The 19,930-nt window shown below is 44.0% G+C and overlaps 1 protein-coding gene across 1 annotated transcript in view; it reads left to right on the top strand.

The window, feature by feature from the left end:
* The window catches only part of LOC145412812 (uncharacterized), a 34,550-nt gene that overhangs the window by 4,851 nt on the left and 9,769 nt on the right, over positions 1-19,930 (top strand). The window contains exons 2-5 of the mRNA XM_080282596.1: positions 8,065-8,301; positions 17,410-17,544; positions 18,195-18,289; positions 19,201-19,372. Coding sequence (XP_080138722.1) covers positions 8,188-8,301; positions 17,410-17,544; positions 18,195-18,289; positions 19,201-19,372 — 516 coding nt within the window. The 5' untranslated portion in view covers positions 8,065-8,187. The remainder of the gene's footprint in view (positions 1-8,064; positions 8,302-17,409; positions 17,545-18,194; positions 18,290-19,200; positions 19,373-19,930) is intronic.

Below are 19,930 nucleotides of genomic sequence, written 5' to 3'. Positions count from 1 at the left end.
ATGGTCAGCAACCATTTTCCAACTTTAGATGACCTTGCTGAAGCTTCTGGTGGTGAGTCTGCAGCTGAACCCAGTAAGGTGGATGGCATGATTGCTGTGTCCTCTCACCCAACCTCTCACTCATCAGTGCTGCTGCACCCTGCCCCTTTCCCCAGACCCTGACAGAACAGAATTGTTCCCACCCAACATGGACCTCTTCCACCCCATGTTGCACAAGACCCTTCAGGTCCTTCCATCCAGCCTGATACCCTGCCTGAAATTATATCAGCCAGTTCAGCCTCATCATTGGTTACTATTCCTGCCTTCATTCCAACCAAGCTACACGCTGTCCCTCACAGCTTTCCCGTGACAGGCTCTGCATCTGGTGATTTTCCTGCTCCTCCACATCAGAGGACAATCTTCCTAGCTTCCCCATGTTCCAACCCCTCAGATGCCCATTCCTCAGAGTCCTTGGTGGACCTCCTACTAGCAGCCCTGTCCATGTATAGGAATGGACAGTCCTTCATTGACATCTGTGTCAGCCTCTTGCCCCGGCATCTCTCCCTTCTCTCTCTCTTCCCAGTGATGGACCCTTCAACTCTTTGCAGATTCTTCCTCTGGAATGGCAGATCTCTTCTTCAGAAAACTTCTGATTTTAAACAAACAATAGTGGACCTCATCCAGGATGTCATTGGTCCCTGTGAGACGTGACTCTCTCCACATTTCCATCTTGTCACGCTAGGGTTTTACCATGTCAGGCTGATCATCAGGGTGTCAGGTATAGGCTAGCCATTGTAGTCAGGGAGGACATACCTAGCTTGGTTCTGCCACTGACCCTGCCCCCTCGGGAGATGGTGAAAGTTTTTGTCGTCTGCCTTTCCCTCGTGACGGGTTGGATCACTGTGGTGGTTTGCTACGGGCCTTCCAAGAACATTGGCTTAGAAGAACTTCAGGCCTACCAAGACCAGCTCCCTTCACCCTGTCCCCTCCTGGGTGATTTTAACCCCTAAAACGCGGCTGTGTACGGGCGATCCCCCCGCTGTGGTGGGGTTGTAGCGGGGTCTGAGTACCTGTGGGAAAATATTTGCCAAAAATCATAGATTAACCCTAGAGCATTAAAATTTTTATGGCATATAGTACTTACATTCAGCTTTCTCTTGAGCCACATGTTGAGCCTTCGTTGACTACCAAAGGACTTGTGAAGACTTGCAAAGTTGGGTAACAAAGTCTTCACTCTCACACCTCCAGAAACCCGGTTTTCTTTCTACCACAGCCTCAGTCTGTCACAGTACACTTTATACAACAACGTACAGGTTGTTTGGAATCCGTATTTGTAAATAAGCACTGAAAATAAGGCTAAAATGAACGGAGCGCACGGCTGACATGCAGCGCGGTGGCGATCTTCCCGTCACTATTGTCACATTTCCCTTTTCTCGGCAAAAAACTCGTATACTACATTTTTTTTCATCATAGGACTTCGCAAACATTTGCCTGTCACTATTACGGCCATAAAAATCACTGTCACTACCAGTATTGTGGATTGGGACTGAGGAAGACCACCGCGGCGCGAGTTTATTCAGCCTTACGGCAGGCACTTTATTCTCGCTGCTGTCGGCCACTTGCACTTCATTTCTATCGCTCACTTTCACTGTATCTGTTCTTTTTTTTGCCTTATTCATCAGTGTCACTGTCCAGTGTTATAAAAATAATATTTTCTACTCAACAAACTGTCACTGTCAGTACATAGATTAGGAAAATATGCTTTCATCTTCTTACACTGGAGTGACTGTCACTCGCAATACTTATATTATTACTATGTACAGTACAATTATTTACACCAAAAGACACTGTCACTGTCAGTGCTTTTACAAGTACATACACTAATTTACACTCATCAGGCTGTCACTGTCAGCACGTAAAAGAAAACTAAACAATATTATCACTGTCACTCTCAGTATTATTTCAAAGAATCTTACCCTTATTTTCAAAATCTACTTAGGCTGTGGTAGTCAAAGAAACACGGGTAAGCACAGAGGGGAACTTTGCACTCTTTGCACTGCAAGGAGGTGCACCTAAAGGTTCTTTCCTGCCTGGTAGTGTGGCTGCACACATGACACCTCCTCAGTGCTTTCCCCCTCTTTGCAGTGGCTGGCAGTGGCTCCAGGCGGTGTCGCTGAAGGTAGGCCATACACTGTAGGCGGTCTGGAGGTGTGTGAGGGTGGCGTTTGGGACCTGTAGAAAGAACCTGGCCGTAACGCTGAAGCAGCTGGTAGACACAAGTCTTGGAAAATCGTCTGAGAGAGTAGTTGGCTGGCTTCCTGTTCTTGATTTTATACAGGATGAAGGCGTTCAACATCCACATATCAATCAAGTGCAAGAACACCTTCCTGTACCAACGACGATTTTTCCTCAGGCAGTCAATCTCTCCAATCATCATATCAGACTTGTCCACCAGCTGCATATTGACGTTATAGTCAATGACAGCATCAGGCTTCATCACAGGCTCGCCAGTCCTTCTGTCGACCTTCCCTGTTGCCAGCATTTCACCCTTGTGTACTGTGGTGAGCATGTTCACGACTCTCTTATCATGCCACCTTATCGCAAGCATCTTGTCAGATTTCTTCAGGTGCACGTCTCCCCGCTTTGACTTTTCAGCTTCGGGGAAGGCAGGGTAATGTGCCCTTTTGCTTCTGACAGTGCCACAGGAGCCGACGCCGTGTTCAGAAAGGTACTTGGCGAGTTTAGGAGCGGTATAGTAATTGTCCGTATACAGGACATGATTCTTGCCAGAGTACTTTTCCAAAAGCACTTTCACCACAGAACCAGAGAATCCAAGGGGGTCAGTCTTATCCAAATCGACATTGCTGGCGGTGTAAATGACAAAGTCAAGGATGAACCCCGTCTTGCAGTCGCACAGCACGAAAAACTTGATTCCAAAGCGGTGGCGTTTGCTTGGAATGTACTGGACGAACCGAAGACGGCCCCTGAACAATACCAAGGACTCATCAATCACGACTTTCTTGAAAGGGCGCAGGAACCTCTTAAACTTATCCTTGATCATGTTCAGGATTCCCCTCACTTTCCATAATGGGTCAGTTTGGGAAGGCTCATCATTGTTCGCGAAGTGAAGATAAGTCATCATCTGCCTAAAACGATCGCGGCTCATGTATTTATTGAAAATGGGTGTTGGGCACAGCTCGTCGGAAGTCCAGTATTCTTCTAACTTGTGTTTCCAGTTGTGCGGCATTAGCAACATCAATCCAATAAATACAAAAAGCTCGCGGATCGTAAGAGGCACCCATGCTGCCATCCGCGACGTGGATGGCGTGGCCGCCTCACCTTCTCCTTCGCGAACTGGAGCACATTGCCCCTCGTACCTGTTTGTCTCGGTACAGATGTGCTCCATAACCTCGTCGTCAAGGAAGGCCAACAGGTAATCAAGGCATTCACCATCCTCGTCCACAAGGAAGTCAGCCTGAAGTCCACACCCACTGTCGTCAAAGGGCAGATCCTCCGGCACAAAATCTGATCCCTCTGACCGCACGAAGGCATCCAGCGTTCCCTGCCTAGGCTGGGAGGTGCTTGGGGCGGCGGGGGGTGAGGCAGGTCGTGTGGGAGTGGGTGAGGCAGGCGGGGCAACAGTATGTGAGGCAGAGGCTATCCCAGGTCGTGTTGGTGTTGTGGTGGTGGTGGTGGTGGTGGGGGGGACATTATCACTGGGCTCAAGGTCACTCGCGGTGGCGTGACTGCTGAGTTGCCTAGTGCGAGTTCCCTCCCTACAAGCTAGCCTTATACTAGGGGACTTAACTCTACCAACACGAACACTAGGCCTACGAAAACCTCTCAAACGTAATGTTGCACGTTTACTTCCCTTTCTCGGTGGTGAAGGAGACTCCGACGACTCAGGAGACAGGGCAGCAGAGGAGGAGGACGAGAGAACAGGGCTGGGAGTACGTGGCGGGCTTGCGGTGGCGTGACGTGGCGTAGGGGACAATGGTGGTGAGCTGGGGTCACCGCTCCTTTTCCGTTTTTCCCCCTTCCCATACTCGAGGCCCCTTCTCACCGGAGCCTTCCCTGCTGAGGTGCTGGGCACTGACACACTCTCCTCCGGCACAGAAACAATCACTTCTGGCCCGGACTCTGCACTGGATTGTGTGTCAGACTCAGCCAGGCTCGACCACACACCGATGTCACTGCCATAGTCCATTGAGGCTTTCAAAAGTTCTGAGGCTATTGTAGAGTCACTTAGGCCCTTAGTAGTTCCTGGTAAGGTTTTGAAGGGGGTTGAGGTCACAAAACCCTTTTTCGGAGGGCTAGAAGGCACAGACTCGGAAGAGCTCGAGTTAGACATGGTGTCACCGTGGCAGATTTGCGTGGACTGACGCTATTCTGGGGCAAACCGCGCGAAAAAATGACAGTGTGACAACGGGGGAAACAAGCGTTTCCCAGTAGCAAAAAGTGCTTGCGAGATGACGGCGCAGATTGACACGTATCAGCCGTCCGCGCATTGCCATATCGCACGACGAGGGAGGGCTGCGCATTGGTGCGTCGGTGGGTAAAAAAAATGAGACTTGGCAACAACCGAGGTCAGTAGTACAAAGGTCAAGTGTGCTAAACGTAGCTCACGGGTGGCAGGACTGATAGACAATACCAGCTGGAGCATGCTTGCCCGCGGTTATTCAAAATTAACTCAAATCGCAAACGCGACGACCCGCCGTTCTGCCCTTTGGGCCGACCGTCGCAAATGCGACGATCCGCGTTTTAGGGGTTAATGCCAGACATCCCCACTGGGATTCTTTCCTGGTGCAGGGTTCAGGCAACAGGTCAGGATCTGCCCTCTTCCAGTTTCTCATACAGAGTGGTTGCTTTTCCCTACTCAGCCTGATTGGGGTTGCAGACCTGTATTGACCAGCACTCAGGCCTGCTTTTTACACTTGATCATTATGTGGGGGACTCTGTTTTTGGTGGCTCAGCCACTTGGATTGGCCCATATTTGGTGTCCAACCACCTTCCAGTAATCCTGATTGTCCCCGGCCCTTTCCTACACTGCCCTGCCCAGACTTATCCACATTGGATTCTTACAAGGGGCTCATGGTCATCCTTTATGGCAGCCCTCGGTGACAACCAAGCTTTGTTTGGAGGGTCCTTGGATGTCTGTGTGTGGCAGCCTTTACTTCCTCTGTGATGACGGTAGGTGAGACAACCTTCTGCAAGTCTTCAGTACATCCCCAAGGCATTGCTACAGTTTCTTGGTGATTGGAGGACTGCACTAGAGTCATCTGGGTTTGGCAGTCTTCCTGGAATCCCTAGTGGAGTGTTCCTTCTCTAGCCACCAAGACTTTCACCACCTTAGGGATGCAGAATGTAAGTGGACACTTAATCAGGCTTGGCATACTGCCTGGTCTGCTTTCAGCTCAACCCTCTCATGCTTTAGTTCACCATCCTGGACTTGGTCCTTTATTCAGGCAGTAAAGTGTTGCCCTACCACTCCTTTGTATCCTCTGGTGAAAGAGGGTCACCTTCTGGTAGGATAACAGGACAAGGTGCTTTCTTGTTCACCTTCTTCAGGTGTCAGTTTGGTACCCCTGCTCCACCTCCAGGTCTCCAGCTGTTGCTTGGAGTCACTCAGGCAGGCATCTCCACCCCCACCCCTTCAGGCTTAGCCTCCTTTGTAACCCAGGTAGACCTTTCCTCAGTTTTGCCAGCCTTACTACCTGAGAAAGCATGTGGCCCGGATTTTGTCCCCCAGTGAGTTTTTGATCTGTCTCTCCCTCTCCCAGTCAGAGGTCATTCCTTGAAATCTTTAATGACAGCAGAGCATGAGGGGTCTTTTCTTCCTGTTGGAAATCCTCTCACCTCCTCCCTTTCCCCAAGCCAAGGAGGGACCCTTCTTCTCCATCTTCATAGAGGCCAAAAGTATTGCTATCTAGTGTTGGGAAGGTGCTTGAGAGGACGGTGTGCCACCAGCTTTCCTGGTAGCAGTAGCATGACTGCTACCTGTCTTAGGCTTAGTGTGGATTTTGCTCTGGGGGGTGGGGTGGGGGGATCTGATGTCTTCATCCAGTTTGACTATCATGTTTACCAGGCATACTGCCATTAGCAGACACTACTGGTGGTCTTTTTGGACCTCCAGGGGGCCTTTGATTCTGCTCTCCATAATGGGATCCTTTACAAGTGGTGTTGTCTCAGTGTCACAGGCTCCACACTTGCCTGGCTATGGGGATTTTTGGAAGAGCGGTCCTTCTGCATTTCCCCTGGGGGAACTTACTCCTCACCCACCCCAATCAGGTGGGAAGTACCACAGGGATCTTTTCTTAGTCCGTTTCTTTTTAATTTCATAATGTCTGACCTTCCTCATCCTCCTGGAGTATCTGTCTTGGTCTGTGCTGGTGATGTTTCCATCCTCTGCGTTCTGTCTCATAAGGGAGGCCCAGCATCACCAACAAGCTGTAAACACTTTTGCCACCTGGGCTGCAGACCGGGGAATTACAGTCCATGCTCACAAGAGTGTGTTCATGTGCTTCAGCCATTTGAGGCTCCATGCCGATGGTTTGGCTTGCCGGGGAGCCTCACGACCAGTGGACCTGACACAAGTTTCTTGGCCTCCATCTGGACAGCCCCCATTTCACATGGGCCCCCCACTTTGACCATCTTTGGTCAGCATGCATTAGGTACCTGGACATCATGAGGCATGTTACAAGAGTTTGCTGGGGTGCTGATCGAAGTACTCTCCTCTATCTGTATCTGGCGTTCATCTTCAGCAAACTTTCATATGGTTCTTCCCTCTATATGGATTGGCTGCCCAGACTCAAGAAGTTGGATGTTGTCGGGAACATTGCACTTCGCATTGCCCTAGGTGCCTTCACGTCCACCCCTGTTGTTTCACTTCATACAGAGTCTGGGGTAATGCCCCTCCATCTATTGCATGGAGTTGGACTGTCGGCTGCCTCTTTGCATTTTTGCCCTTCCCTTCAGCCACCTGGTCTCCTCCCTCAATTGCCTCCCGACAGTCCTTTACCAGTCCCCAGACTGTCACAAGTGCGGTTACTCTTTATTCTCCATAGTATCCAGGCCTGCTGCACCATATTTCAAGGCCTCCTCTGCCCTGCCCCAGTGGCTCCTTCATCCCCCTGTCCCCCCTTTAATGGATTTTTCTACAGTTATCACCCGTCCCCTGGTGCCGTTCCTGAAGTCAGGTGATGCAGTTTTGCCACAGTAGCTCTTCCTTCACATGGACCACTGTTTTTATAAGGACTCCTTTAGAATTTACATTGATGGGTCCCCCCCCCCCCATTTTCCTTTGCCTCGGCAACTTATTTTGAGGACCTTTCCTTGTGCCAAACTTGGTCTTTCAGTGGGTGGTATGGTGTCTTAACTGCAGAACTCCTGGCCATCCCCCAGGCCCTTAAGTTTGTACAGACCCTCCTCCACTCCAACCATTGGTTTTACATACTGACACAGTCTTTACGTACCCTTCTCCCCTCAGATTGCCCAGTGACTCATGTCAGGCTTGTTCATGCCGTTTTGGAACACCTCCTTCTTGCCTCTTCTCCCTGGCACTTTGGCCTTCAGTGGATCCTCTCACATGTAGGCATCCATGACAGTGAAGCTGCAGGCACTGACTTTCAACATTTTGGTATCTGTTGCACCTGATACATTCCCTAAGCTCACACACGGTGTCTGCATGTTGTATTGAGCAAACCTTGTGACCGACCTCCCTGCCTCCCACCTGGGGCATTTTTGCACTGACTCTTGCACATACTTTGGGCGCGCCATCCCTGTCGCAGTTTTGATATTGCCATCACCAGGTTGCGGTTGGGCCACACGGGCCTTACAAGTCACCTGTTCCGATTGGGTATGATAGAGCACCGTTGGTGCCAATGGTCCCCAGGTTGAAGAAACCAAAAAATGTTTCACATTGTGGTGCTCGAGGTTCTACTCCTTTCACACACTTTTGAGAGACCACCTGGCATGTCGGGTAGTTCTCAGCCTGCCTCATCACATCCTCTTGGGAGGGGGTAATGAGGACCCATGTTTGTGACAGCTTATCGTGTGGTACATGTCTGTCTTCATCCGTAAACCTAGGTAGATCTCTCGCATATAACGTGAGGCCCAAACCAGTCGGCATTGGAAGGGCATTGGGTTATTATTTTCGCTGTGTCCCTCAAACCCACAAGAAGAAGAAGTGTCATTAGCCAGTGGTACAAGATGATGTCTGTCGTAGTGTACAAGAGGCAGTCAAATATTGATATAATCTCTGAAGACGATTATTATAAGGAACTCTTAAAAAAAGAAGGGAGTTTCAACTTCTTTGACCTACCAGTAAGTAACTACAGTTTGTGGCTCTGTTTCACCAAGAATGTTCAGCATCAGCTACTGTGAGAAATCTTTGTTGTGCAGTTAACAGAAAATTATCAGTAATGTTATTAGCTTAATTTCATTTTAGTGTGTGCACTGGCAACAGAGAAAACTAGCCTATGCTCTCATATTTTCCTTTAGGCTAACTCAGGTCATTGTACGGTATATAGTTTTTATTTCCTTGTACAGCAGTAAAAAATGCCCATCTGGTGATTTAATTAGGAAATATGAGCCTTGTCTTATGTAATTACCACCACCTCTTTCTCAGAAGAGGGTGTTTGAGTTAAAAAGAGAAATAAAAATTGTAGCTAAGTAATTTTCCAATAATATCTTAAACAGATAACAAAGTTGATTGTTGGTGGAAGGTAAGGACAAACTTTTGGGGAGCTTTCATTAACAAATGATGAAATTTTTATGACAGGGATTTTCTCTTATAATGGTAAATTCATTCATGACACCCAGATTCTGTGAAAATAACATGTTATTCAAGAACACAAAGTTAGTTTTGTTGATATTGGCAGTGGCTTCCTACAGAGGGCAATGGGTCAATTCGGACCCAATATTCATTCTTCCCCAAATCATTCAGGTTAGTTAGGGTATGTTAAATTAAATTAGGTTTGGTTGGATTAGGTTACGTTAAGTAGTGTTAGGTTAGGGTAGGTTTTATTAGATTAGGTCAATAAGGATGAACTATTACTGTAGTGACAGATTGACTGTGGAGCTGAATCAGCCTAAGAGTCCAACATGGCAGGTGGCCATGTGCCACAGTTTGCACATAAAACTGGTGGCTTTATAGCTGATAACTTCAAAATTACGCATTTCCGCAACTTTTACAAACCATCACAATGATAATTAGCCTATGTTATAGTTTATTGAGAAAAATATACAGTTGTAAAGTTTATGCATGGGAGCTCTCCTGCAGTTTCACCAAAGATAGATACATGTAATTATACATCATGAATATCCGGTAATCCTTAAGGAGACATAGGACCACCTTATTTTGCAGTTTTGACCCAGGTAGATGAAGTCAGTGGTTGTTATTTTTGTACGAAATGTATCTGTGTCTCTGTGCTGAAAACTCAAATTTTAGAAATTACTGATTGTAGAAGGAGAAGTTATTAATAAAAGTTGTTTAGAGTCACAACTTGAGTTCACATATCACTGAGACAGCAATGGGAGTCGTCCAGGATGGATACATAATAGTCAGGTTTTCTATCTATCGGTCTATCTATTGCCAGATGCTTCAATCCTGTACGGGGTGGCCACAAACAAATTGCCTCCACATCGCCTTGTCCCCTGCCATTTCACTGCCATGCTCCCAACTCACACCCCCCTCTCTCATATACCTCTCCACTTCATCCCTCCATCTCATCCTTGGCTTCCCCCTCCCTCTCCCATCCTCCACCTCACTTACATACTCTCTCCTCGTCAGTCTCTCACCCTCCATCCTCTCCACAGGGCCAAACCACCTAAGTATGTTCCTCCTAACGCTTCCTATCTCATCCACATCCACACTACAACGCTCCCTTATATCCTCATTTGTCAGCCTGTCTCTCCATGTGACCCCACAGGCTCCTCTTAAGTAACTTATTTCCACTGCTTTCACTCTTGACTTGTGTCCTTCCAACAACGTTCAAGCTTCACTTCCATACGTTAGAGTTGGTATCACAATACTGTCATGCAGTAACTTTTTCAATTCCATGCTCACTTCCCTGTTTCTTATCACAGCTTTCAAGGAACCAGCAACCTTTCTTCCTTGTTGTACCCCTTCAAGTACTTCACCCTCCAAACTTCCATCCTTACTCATCACACTCCCCAAGTACCGTACTTAAACGTACTCACATTTCCATTTCCTTACCATCCAACCTCACTGTACATTCACTGACTTCACCCCTCTCAAAGACCATCATTTTACTCTTCCCTACATTCACCTTTAGATTCCATTTCTAACACACTTTTCCAAACTCATCCACCTAGCCTTGCAGCTCCCCTTCGTCTTCACTTAACAACACAGCATCATCCACAAACAACAGCACAGGGAGCTTCCAAACACTACTCTCCCTCACCAGGGTCACTCCAACATCCACCGCCCTACCTTGTGTCTCTTTTATTACTGGTACCCCATCCATATACAGATTGAACAGCCATGGGGACATGACACATCCCTGTTTCAACCCAACCTTCAAGGAGAAAAATTCACTCAGTTCACCATCCACACGTACCGCAATCTTAGCAACATCATACATACTCTTCACAGCATTCAACAACTTCCCATCTACTCCATATATTCATAATACTTTCCACAATCCTTGTCTCTCCACCCTGTCATATGCTTTCTCCAAATCCATGAAGGCTGCATACAACTTCTTTCCCTTCTCTAGAAACTTTTCCACTAAAGATCTAAGAATGAATGCGGTATCTGATCTACACAACCTCTTCCCTTCCTAAAGCCTCCCTGTTCTTCAACTAATTCCTCTGTTATTTCCCTAACTCTGTCAATAAGTATCCTACCATACACTTTTCCTATTACACCAAGAAGTCAAATGCCCCTGTGATTACCACACACTTCTTTTTCCCCTTTTCCTTTATACAAGGGAATAATTATACCTGGCTTCCAATCCTCCAGGACTCTACCTTCCTCCCAGACCAATCTGCACATCTTCCACATCCATTCTACTACCAGTTCTCCCCCATGCTTCAGCATTTCACCACACACTCCATCAATGCCTGGGGCTTTCCCCAATTTGACTTTCTTCATTGCTTCCACAACATCTATCCTACTGATTTCTTCCTGTCTTCTCACCTCCCTCCTTCTCCCAGCCATTCCCCAGCCACTTATACTTGCATTACATCCATTCTGTATGTTCAGCAATTTCTTAAAGTGTTCTCTCCATCTGCTCACTTTTTCTCCCTTCTCCGCTAGTATATAATATACCATTTTTATCTTTCACTCCTCTTCTAACTTCACTGCCACCCTGTCTTACTCTCTTCACCTCTTTCCAGAACATTAACTTACAGTCCCTCCACTTTACACTCAAATTCCTTCCAGATTCCTCATCCACTCTCTTCTTACTCTCTCTTAATAATCTTTGTACCTCTCTCTTCCTTTCTACTTATAACTCTCTCTTCCGTCTCTCAGCTTCTTCCACGCCCCTGTTTCTCATCCATTCATTGTATGCTTTCTTCTTTTGTGCCACAGCCTGTCTCACCTCTTCATTCCACCATGCTGTTCCTTGCACTCCCTTCCATCTTCTCTTTACCCAACACACCACATCACATTTCTGCACATATTTCTTCTGTGAATATCTTGCACACACCTTCCATGTTCCCCATCTGCTCCAATTCATATTTACCCAATTGTTCCTCCACTTCTCTCTCTTATTCTGCCTTTATCTCATCCTCTTGTAACCTTTCCACTCTCCTTGCAACTACTCCTTCTTCCCATCCTTCCCTTCTTCTGCAGTATTTCTCCATCTTACTTGGATCTCGATTCTGGCCACCACTAAGTAGTGGTCAGAAAGTCCAATCCCCCAACCTCTATAAGCTTTTGCATCCATTAAACATCGCATCCTTTCATCCACACACACATAATCAATCATTGCCTTCCTTTCATTCAGTTCACCACCCACCCTTCTACCTGGCTCACAGATGTAGTCTCGTTCTTCTGTCTTTTGCTTACTTTAGCTCTTCATGGGATTCTTTAACCCTTTAACCGCGGGTATTGTTTTGGTCTGACTGTCCTCTCCCACGGGGGTTTCAGCCAAATGTAAACAAACCTTTACACCTTAATAACTCTGCACAGAATAAAGCTAGAGAAAAAAATAAGGTACCATTAGAAAGTACTAACCTTCAGCTTTCCATTGATGTAGGTTTCATGACTTTGTTGACTTTCACAGGACGGGCAGTGCCGTTAGAAGTGAGGGGTGTAAAATCACTATTTTTCGCTCACACATCATTACCTTCGCTCATACACCATTACCAAATGCCAACCTCATTCTGATAATAATACTATAAACATATATGAACACTGCACATACGATAAACACCCACTCTGTGTTCACTGAGGCAGGTAAAAGGCACTGTAATTACCTGCACTTCACTGCCACATCAGCGGTGTTGTAATCACTATTTTTCGCTCACACACCATTACCAAATGCCAACCTCATTCTGATAATAATACTATAAACATATATGAACACTGCACATACGATAAACACCCACTCTGTGTTCACTGAGGCAGGTAAAAGACACTGTAATTGCCTGCACTTCACTGCCAAATCAGCGGTGTTGTAATCACTATTTTTCGCTCACACACCATTACCAAATGCCAATCACATTCTGATAATAATACTATAAACATATATGAACACTGCACATACGATAAACACCCACTCTGTGTTCACTGAGACAGGTAAAAGGCACTGTAATTGCCTGCACTTCACTGCCACATCAACATGTGTTGTCACTCACACAGCTGGACAGATACTGATGCGCGCTTGGTCAGGGGTAGGGTGGGGGGCCCAGGGGGTGGGAGGTGGGGCCCTAGGGGGGGGAAGAGGGAGGTGGGGGTCGGCTGGAGTGAAAGAACTTAATAGCTACTCTCCCTTGAAACAATTGGCGCACGGAAAAAACGCGGGGTATTCAAAATATTCACAAACATTCGAGAATGACACCCGCGGTTTGGTCCAGTTTTTGCAACGTCATTCTGGAATGACACCCGCGGTTAAAGGGTTAAGTATTTTCTGACTGTTTTCATGTTTCAGTGTATTTTATTTTAAAAAATGGTGAAAAAGTTTTTAAAAGCGGTGTTTCTTTACAATTGGACGCCATGTTGTGGTGCACAATGACAGATGCCATTTTAGATGTCCATTTTTGAATGAAATTACCGTACCCTTATCAGTTCATATTTATCCAAACTTAACCAAAATTTTCTTGACCCAGTCTTAATTATTCTAACCTAACCTAACCTATTTAATGTTAACTGTCTGTCTATCTTTAGCTGGACACCATGTGTCTAATCTTATAATGGGTGGTCGTTTGCCTTTGAGTTAGGTGTTTCATGGGGAGGGGCTCTAACCTTTCACCAACCCACTTGCTGACATGTAGAGAGCACATATGGGTTGGTTATGCAGTTACCACCCAGTGTTGTAAGTGGTTTCCTGATATACAGGAAACCATTGGGCTTGTCACTCTTTGTGAAGCCACCTGAAAAGGAGAGTAATGAAAAGTAACAGGAAAGATTGTAGAAATATGACAAGAGAGGGCAGACAGAGAAAAAGGGTGATAAGGTGAAGGAAGAAGTAGGCAGCACTACATCAAGTGAATGGATGATGGTTGTCACCACCTATCCACTACTAACCTATTTCATATTAACCTACTGGTAACCAATTTAATGCAAAGTTAACCAAACATCCTAACCTAACCTAATCTATCCCTTAAGTACGGTAATCATATATCCCAAATTTATTGATGGATCCTATTCATACTTGAAAACCTACTTCTGTACACCTTGCTAAGGTGGATGTGAAGGGTTGCATTGCACCTGGAGTGGCCTAAGTTGACTATTTGGCTGCAGAATGGACTTGAAAGGCTTGCATGGACTTCTAGTGACCTGAAGAGGCATGCTTTGACCTAATGACCTGGCTGGATATGAATGGGCCAGATGGATTGGAATGTAAGGGAATGAACTGCCTCACTGGGGGTGAGGGGATCTGCAGAGACATGCTTTGACATAATGACCTGGCTGGACATGAATGGGTCTGATAGATTGGAATGTATGGGAATGGACCTCCTCATTGGGTGTGAGGGGACCTGAAGAGACAGCAAATATAGCTGGACTTGAAGTGGCCTTAATGAACTTCATTTAATAACATCATCATTGTCATCATCATCACCATAAATCTAATTCTCACCTAAAAGATGGCTCCATCCTCCATGCATATTTTGTACCAACCCACTGGTACTATACAGTATTTTCTTTTCAAATGTATTTCATATACAACTGTGGGATAGAGCCATTCTGCAGACTATCAAGTTAGGAAAGGGGTACAACCCTTGTCCTGTGCATCTCTACATTTTGTTACATCATCTGCCTATATCACCCCTAGTCAGTTCCTTAACCTTTCTCAGCTTCCATGCCTGTCATCTCACACATTCATTTGCCCAGTCTGTTAGTCCATCATTCATATTTCCTCCCACATTCAGATAGGCACGTTCACAAGCTCAGGAGTTGCCAGTGATTGCCAAGTAATTTAATTAGGAACTCAATCAACTACTCCCTGCCTGCACAGTCATATTCAGGTTTACCTGAGTATACGATACCCGTAGGTGTGATACCCCGGCTTAATGATGGGGTAGGAATACCATCATTTCCCCCCTAGTGATGGCCAAACCCCGGTTTAATGATGGGTTTTAAGTTTTTATTAACGAGTTTGATGATATTCTAGACTAAAGTTGTGTGTTTAGGTTGATTTATAAACTGTTTTTAGACTTAGATTATGTGTTTTAGCCATAGGTAGGGTGAACATTGTCATTTTGGGGTACAGTTTACTAAGCTTAATTTTTTTCCAGACTTATATTTGATGATTTTCAAATTTTATTAGTTTATTTACAGGTGTTAGGCTTAGGTTAGCTTCGTTTACAGCTGTTAGGCCATTTAGACTGGCTTTAAACTTGTTTTTGGACTCATTTGGGTGGGTTTAGGACTTGGTTGGGGGAAACCCAAGGCTCAGAAATGCATCCCTATACTTTACATGTTAAATCTACCTCGAGATATGATACTTTGCCTAATGATGGGTTTTTACTTAACCGATTGCATCGTTAAACCGGATTATACCTATACTTTCTAAAATCCCTCCCATGATATTTAGTGATGAAGAGTACATACATTCTTCAATACTGTAATCATTGGTTCTTATACCAGTTTTCTATATGCAGTATTATTTAATAAGTAAAATACCTCAGAACAATTACTGGAATGCATAAAACGACACGTGGTCTGTTAACATTCATCACATATTATGAGAAGGTTTGCTGCATGTTTAATTTGAAATGTGTCATTTAGTTATCAAAGAGATTAATGTTTCATCAGGCAAATGCAGAAGAAAATGTACCGACTATACGTTATTAAAAAGGTGTAGTTTTTGAAGCCGAAATAATGGGAAGATGAAGCCAACGACTGAAATCCCAAGTACCAATATTTTCAGGAAGACAACAGCAAAACTTGATGTGGGCGGGTGCATACAGTCTTCATTTGATTCTTATAAATATTTTGCAACCAAACGACTTCATGTTCCTATTATATATACACATATATGTCTGAAAGTGTTATCTGATTAAAACTATAATAAGAGTCATGACTGGGAATGTAAGGTGTAATCGGTTTTAAGGTACAAAGAATATTTGTCCTGAAGTTTAGAGGGTTAGTTTTCTTAGTTTAGTGATTCCCATCAACTTTGTTCTAATGAAGCTTCTTTTCCTCGTTTTATTGAGTGGATATGTTAATAAACTTGTACTTATGAAGAAAGTGATAAAGGAAACACTTACAAAACAGTAATTTAGTTGACCACATTTTTATTTTTCAAATTAAGTTATCAGGTGAAGATTGGCAACTTTGGGGAGTTTTTGAATGCTCCTATTCATTCAGTTATACCTTTTTCACTACCATGTTTCTATCCATTCTCTTTTGTCAGTATGGCAGTATCATTTAACCACACTTCTACTTTTTTTTTTCTTTTTTAACGGACTTTCTTATGCCTTATCTCTAATGAACCTCAACAGTTCTTATCTTATCCACTATTCCGGTATGTAATCCACACACATTCCTTAACAGTCACATTTCCTGTTCTCACTGTTGACTCTTCACATTCATGTCATACCAGTTGTAGACCCATATTTTAATGAATAACATTGTGCCATACTGCACCCTCACCTGTGTGGGGCTTGAATCCCCCCCACCACTGCAAGTCTTACAGATGTGTGGGCGACCCATAATTATAATGTTTTTCTTTTCATATCCACACTAACATACGTTCATTCAATCCTCTTGTAGCCTCCATGCTCAGTCCTCTGATTCATATCAAGGCCTTCATAGCACTGGCCACCTTTCATCTTTGAGCACCACTCTACTCCCTACATCCCTATACATTTACCTTTCTTTTCTAGCCTCTTCTTGCACCAGGGTACAGTACTTTAATTCTCCCATTAATTCAGGCCCCTCACCATTCACATGCTTATTACACTGACCCACATTCTCTCCCAATAATTTAACTGAATATAGAGTAATTTGACCTATTTAGATGAGAAGTGGCATACGTAGACCTAAATATGACCTGACTTTACCTGAATGGATGAAATAATAATAAGAAGAATGACAAGCAGTATACACACACAAGACTTGACCTCTAACCCACAGGATGGCAAGCATCAGCATCCAGGCTCAGACATATTGGCTGGTTTGGATGTGAAGTGTTATGAATGGACCCTGATTGACCTAAAGTGGCATGAATTTTTAATTAATCTTGATTAATTTGTTGCTAATTGGGTCATGCAGAAAAGAACAGTATTTTCTGGGGCTATTTCAGCTTGTTATTCTGAGTCATGTCTGCTTCATGCGTATACACAGCAAATAATTCATACCGATATCGTATCATATTGTTTATAAAGGCTCCAACTTGTTTTCATGAGTCGGCCTTGGTCACCTAATGGCAGCTTTCCAGGCCGCTTGATCTCTGGTCGCCTCCCTGTTCAGTCTTTCATTGCCATAGTAGCTGTAATAGTAACAGTGGTAGTAGTAGTAGTGGTAGAAGATGGTTGTAGCCCAGGGTTTATCTGAAAGGTAAATCTGGTGGACTGCAAACTTAAGATGATCCTATACAGTCTCACCATCCTACTTTTGAGAGATAGGGAGGTAGTTGAGGGACGTTTCTATTACCAGGCAGTTGAATGACCTGGCTATATCCATTTCAGGAAGGCATTTCTCACTTGCACCGGTTTATTCTTGCTACAACTTTTATTTAGCATAGATGAGACCTCTTGTCTTGTCGGTGCTAACTCTTCAATAATCTCTTCCAGGAGCCGATATGTGTGGAGGTGATAGCACATTTAAACCTGCGAGACACCCGAGCGTTGGCACTCACATGCCGCGCTGCCTGGAACCTCACACGTGACCAGTTCATGTGGAAAAGGAAGCTTTGGTTGAGGGCAAAGGTACAGTTTTAATGAGTTTGTAAAATTGAAAGCATAGCACATTTTTATCTTTGTAAAGTGACACCTGTATGTAGAGGTTTACAGGCATTTTCTCAGTAGTACAGGTACCTGGCTGAATGAAGATGAGTACCAGTAGTTAGTTATTTAATGATGACAGGTATACTCTTGTAATTACCATAGCCTATGTCAGTTCTTTTAGTTCATATATGATTACATACATAGTTGTATTATTATTATTTTTTTATTTTTTTATTTTATTTTATTTTTTTTACATCTGAATTCCTTGCTTGTTTCTGTTGCATCCATTTCCTGTTATTCTCTTCCATTGCACTTTTTACATTCAGATTCTGTGCTGTTCCTCACTGACTAGTTAGTCTAACAGTATTTCACATATGCTAGCTAGAGAAAGGCAAGCCTTATGTTTGTTTTAATCGACATTTGTTGAATACTTCATATGGTAGGCTATTACTAGATTGGTCAGTGTGCATCCCACATTTTCAGAGGGCAGTCAGAGCAACATGGGAAGCCAGGCATGTTTTATTTTTGTGAGGTACTTCAGAAAATGTTGTAAAAAAATGATTATGGGCATGCCTTCCTTGTAGCAATGTAAGGTTTAAGCATATGACCATTAGTCCTTGACCTCCTTACAGACAATAAATCTAGGATTATCTGGACCAAACTTCACACCTGATCCACATGCAGGGATGCTGGTGCGAGACCCACTCCTCGTCAACAACAAACTCCTGTGAGTCATTCCATCCAACTGTCATACAGTACCTTAGTTAAACAATAATGAAACTTCTTGTACAGTTGTGGTAATTGGATAGAAGGAAGGGGACACCTTCACATGATTGCACTGCTACAATTGGGTGGCCCGCCTGCCTAGTTTTAAAAATGTCCCTCTACCCCCTCCCTGTACCCCAGAGGAGGAGGTTGGACTGCAGAAGACAATTTAAGTCTGACGTCCACTCGAGTCATATCGATATGAGTATGGAGTTGCAACTGCTAGTGCTACAATTGGTCAGAATTAACATGTTAATGAAACTTTTATGCAGTGTAGTCTATGTGCTATACATAATAGGTTACTCATGTTTAACATCTTGATTATGACAAAATGATTTATTATTATAGTATCATTTCCTAACTTGTTTTTCAGAAAATCTTCCATATTTTATTTTGGATATTGCTGGATGATTTGACTGTAAAAATATAATACTTTTTCTACTCTTTCCACTAGATTAAATTACACTTTAGTACTTCTCATCCATTTTCCTCTAGCTTTGAAAATGCAGTACTTATCCTGCTCTTTCTACTGCTTTTACATTCAGCTGACTAAAATTAAGTACTGTACTGACTTCTAAACAGTATGGAACCACTTCGTCATTAAAGACATACAGTATATCAATCACTGCATTACAGATTATTTATTTATTTATATATTTTTTATTATATTCCAACTTGCCTAGCCCCAGGCTCCTATGCTCCTCGTGGGGCAACGTAGGATATGATGATGGATGAATGGGTGGATTATATTCTGGCAATCAGGCTATCAGGACAATTTTTTTTTTTTTTTTTTTTTTTTTTTTTTTTATTTTTTTTTTAAAGACTCCATGCAGTGTTAAATGCATTATGTAGTAGCTGTTAATTATATTTCAGGTATGAAATACTGGATCCAGATTCTTGTAGCAGTAGGAGTCAGGAGGACCTTGACATGGGAAACCTGCTCTCTAAAATGGCCACCCCCAGCACATCAACAGCACTTTCAGACATGATTGACCAGTTCTTCAGTATATTCAATGGAGGCAATGCCAATTCAGCTCCTTCTGATGTGAGACAGCTCAAATATTTGGTTGATTAGTAAACTCTTATTTTGTCACAAGAGGTACTCAAACCATCTTTTAAAAATGTGGTGTTGGAGACTTAAAATTCTGTAGCTATTTTAGTTCTGGGTCTCTGTGGCATTTTTATGTCTTTATTTCTCATCTTTTCTTAACATGTACCCACAGTAATGTAAAATGTCAGATCCTGGAATGTTCCAGTATGTAAAGGCAGAAAGGAGTGTTCTAGCCTGTAAAGCCAGAAACGTATAATTTTTCATCTGCCCTTTAGATCCTGAAGACTGTGATTTTGTGTAACCTAAAATGTATTGTTCCTCAGTAGGGCCACATCATCACCAAATGCTTGCTGCTGTGGGCAGGAGTAGACTGTAGCACCAGCTGAGCAAGGCAGTACTCCTAAGGTGGATGGAAAGCTGATGACAGAGAGAGCTGGAGCTCCCATTTCATCAGCCGTCAGGACTAGTTCCTGACCATCCCCATTTTGCTGTACTTTTTCAGTGTTTCAGTAACACAGAGAGTAGGCCAGCATGCTCTCTAATACAAGTTAC

This window comes from Coenobita brevimanus, chromosome 94 (assembly GCF_032717465.1).
Source record: "Coenobita brevimanus isolate Jiangsu-jjx chromosome 94, ASM3271746v2, whole genome shotgun sequence".
In the NCBI taxonomy this organism is placed as follows: Eukaryota; Metazoa; Arthropoda; class Malacostraca; order Decapoda; family Coenobitidae; genus Coenobita; species Coenobita brevimanus.
This window is presented reverse-complemented; position numbering and strand designations above follow the sequence as displayed.